This window comes from Quercus lobata, chromosome 6 (assembly GCF_001633185.2).
Source record: "Quercus lobata isolate SW786 chromosome 6, ValleyOak3.0 Primary Assembly, whole genome shotgun sequence".
NCBI lineage: Eukaryota > Viridiplantae > Streptophyta > Magnoliopsida > Fagales > Fagaceae > Quercus > Quercus lobata.
The window spans coordinates 45,995,437-45,997,748 of record NC_044909.1 but is presented as its reverse complement, the minus strand read 5'-3'; the positions used below and the strand labels follow the sequence as shown (position 1 = coordinate 45,997,748).

Here is a 2,312-nt window from a genome sequence, read left to right as displayed (position 1 = left end):
TAGTCAACGAGCGTTGGAGGGATTTGGTGTTATCCATAGAAAGCATCAACAAAACTCATCCGAGGAAGCCCGAAGGTGGCATTAACTAGCTGGTCTATCCTCGAGACAAGTTTTATTGAGATCAGTGAAGCTCTCCACTTCCCATTTTCTTTTTCACTACCACAGTGTTAGCTAGCCAATCCAGATAAAAAATTTCCTTTATTGCCCAAGCTTGTTTCAACTTGTTGACTTCTTCTTTCACTTCATTGGCATGCTCATCAAAGGATCTTCGATATGGTTGTTTCTTTGGCCGAGCTTCGAGATTCACGTTCAGCTAATGGCATATGAAGTCCAGATCAATCCCTAGCACTTCGTATGGGTCCCAGGTGAATACATCGATATACTGCTTGAGGAAAGCCATCAACTCGTCCATTTCTGCCGGTGATAGATGTGCTCCTACCTAAAATTATTTTTCGAGATTACTCCCAATAGCCACCTTGGTAAGGCTCTTACAGGCCTCTGTCACTCCAACCTTATTGTCCTCGGCCTTGGTCGCGATAAGTATTAACTGCTATAACTTTGGTGGCGCCTCGTCCATTCCTTCCGGAGGGGTTTGATGGTTGATTGTTGCGATGAGACATTGTCTCGCCAAGACTTGGTATCCTCGTATTTCTTCGATCCGACCTTCAGTAAGGAATTTCACCTTTTGGTGCAGAGTGGATGATATGGCTCTGAAAGTGTGTAGCCATGGCCAAGTTAGAATAGCTGTGTATGGTGAATACGCATCCACCACAATGAAGTCCACTAACATCTCCTCTTTCTCTACTTGGACCGGTAGCTTGATTCTTCCTTTTGGGATAACCATTTTCCCGTCGAATCCCATGAGTGGGGCTTTGTAACTCTCCAGGTCTTTCTCCTTTAGCCCCAGTCCTCTAAATAGATCTAGGTACATGATTTCAGCCCCACTTCCCCCATCAACCATTACCCTGTGCACGTCGAAGCCCCTAATTCGCATTGTGACAACTAAAGCGTCAACATGGGGTTAGGTAATGCCAACCAGGTCTTCGTTAGAAAAACCCATTACTAGACTAGGTCCCATCCTGGCCCTCTTGCAAAGGTCTTCTTGGCTAAAGTTGATGACGGGGGAAGACACAGACATCACCACTGTTGACGCGACCAACATCTGTTCAAGTTCAGCGAGGATAACATGAATAGTCCCCAAGGGGGGTCATGGTGCTTACCTTCCCTAGTATCCCTGATGCGGGGCTCCTCTTTGTGCCAAGGTCTCATTTGTGAACTCTTCCAGCTTTCCTTCCCTAAGCAAACGATTCAAGTACGACCGTAGGGTTTTGCACTCCTTAGTGGTGTGGCCCTTATCCTAATGATATTGGCAATACACTGACTGATTTCTTTGGGTTGGGTCTCCACCCATCTTGTGTGGCCAAGTGAAGTAAGGGTCGTTCCAAATATTTTGCAGTATTTGGTGGATTAGGACCTTGAACACCGAGTTGACCCATTGGACCTCACTCAGTTGTCCCTAATTGTGGAATTTTGCCTTGGGCCAATTTCCCCCTATCTTATTGAAGCAGTTATCCTTCCAGTTGTGGAAGCCTTTTGCCTTTCCTTAAATTTGTGCTCGGTCATCTTCTACCCTCGTATGCTCATCTATCTGGTCCATCAACTGTTTCATGGTCCGAGCAGGTCTCCTGGTGAGGGACTCCCATAGGTCGGACTCGGTGGGTAGCCCGCTCTTGAAGGTGCGTACCACAACGTCCTTAAAGTCCCCATCCAATTCATTGTACAGTTCCCAATACCTATCCGAGCAGGTCTTCAAGGTTTCTCCCTCTCTTATCAACAGCGCTAATAGGGAGTCCAATGTCCTTGGCACCCTACTGCAAGTAACGAACCTTGCACCAAAAACTTTGGTGAGCTCCTCGTAGGAATCAATAAACCTTTCATGTAGTCCATCGAACCATCTCATTGCCACTAGGCTAAGCTGGAGAGAAACACCTTGCACATTAAAGCTTTGTTTTTGGTGTATATGGTCATCTTTTGATTGAAGTGGCTAACGTGCTCTATGGGGTCGGTCTTCCTGTTGTAAACGATAAAGGTGGGTTGCGCGAAGCATTTGGGCAGCTCGGCCCTTTCGATCCACCTCGTGAAGGGCGACTTGGATATCTAGAAAAGGCCTTTGCTCATGGCATCCCTACTCCTATCTCCCTGGGGATGGGTCTGTGCCGCCTGCGGTGCTGCCTTTCTCTGTACGAATCTTCAAAAGAATCGGTTTCCGTTTCACTAGGAGGCGTCCTTCTTCTTCTCCGCAAGACCCGTTC

At 47.1% G+C, this 2,312-nt stretch overlaps 1 protein-coding gene across 1 annotated transcript; it reads right to left on the bottom strand.

Moving 5' to 3' along the window:
* Window positions 1-550: 550 nt before the first annotated feature.
* Window positions 551-994, bottom strand: LOC115950360. Its single transcript, XM_031067566.1, has one exon. It carries the CDS (start codon window positions 992-994, stop codon window positions 551-553), a length of 444 nt encoding a protein of 147 aa, XP_030923426.1.
* Window positions 995-2,312: the final 1,318 nt, after the last annotated feature.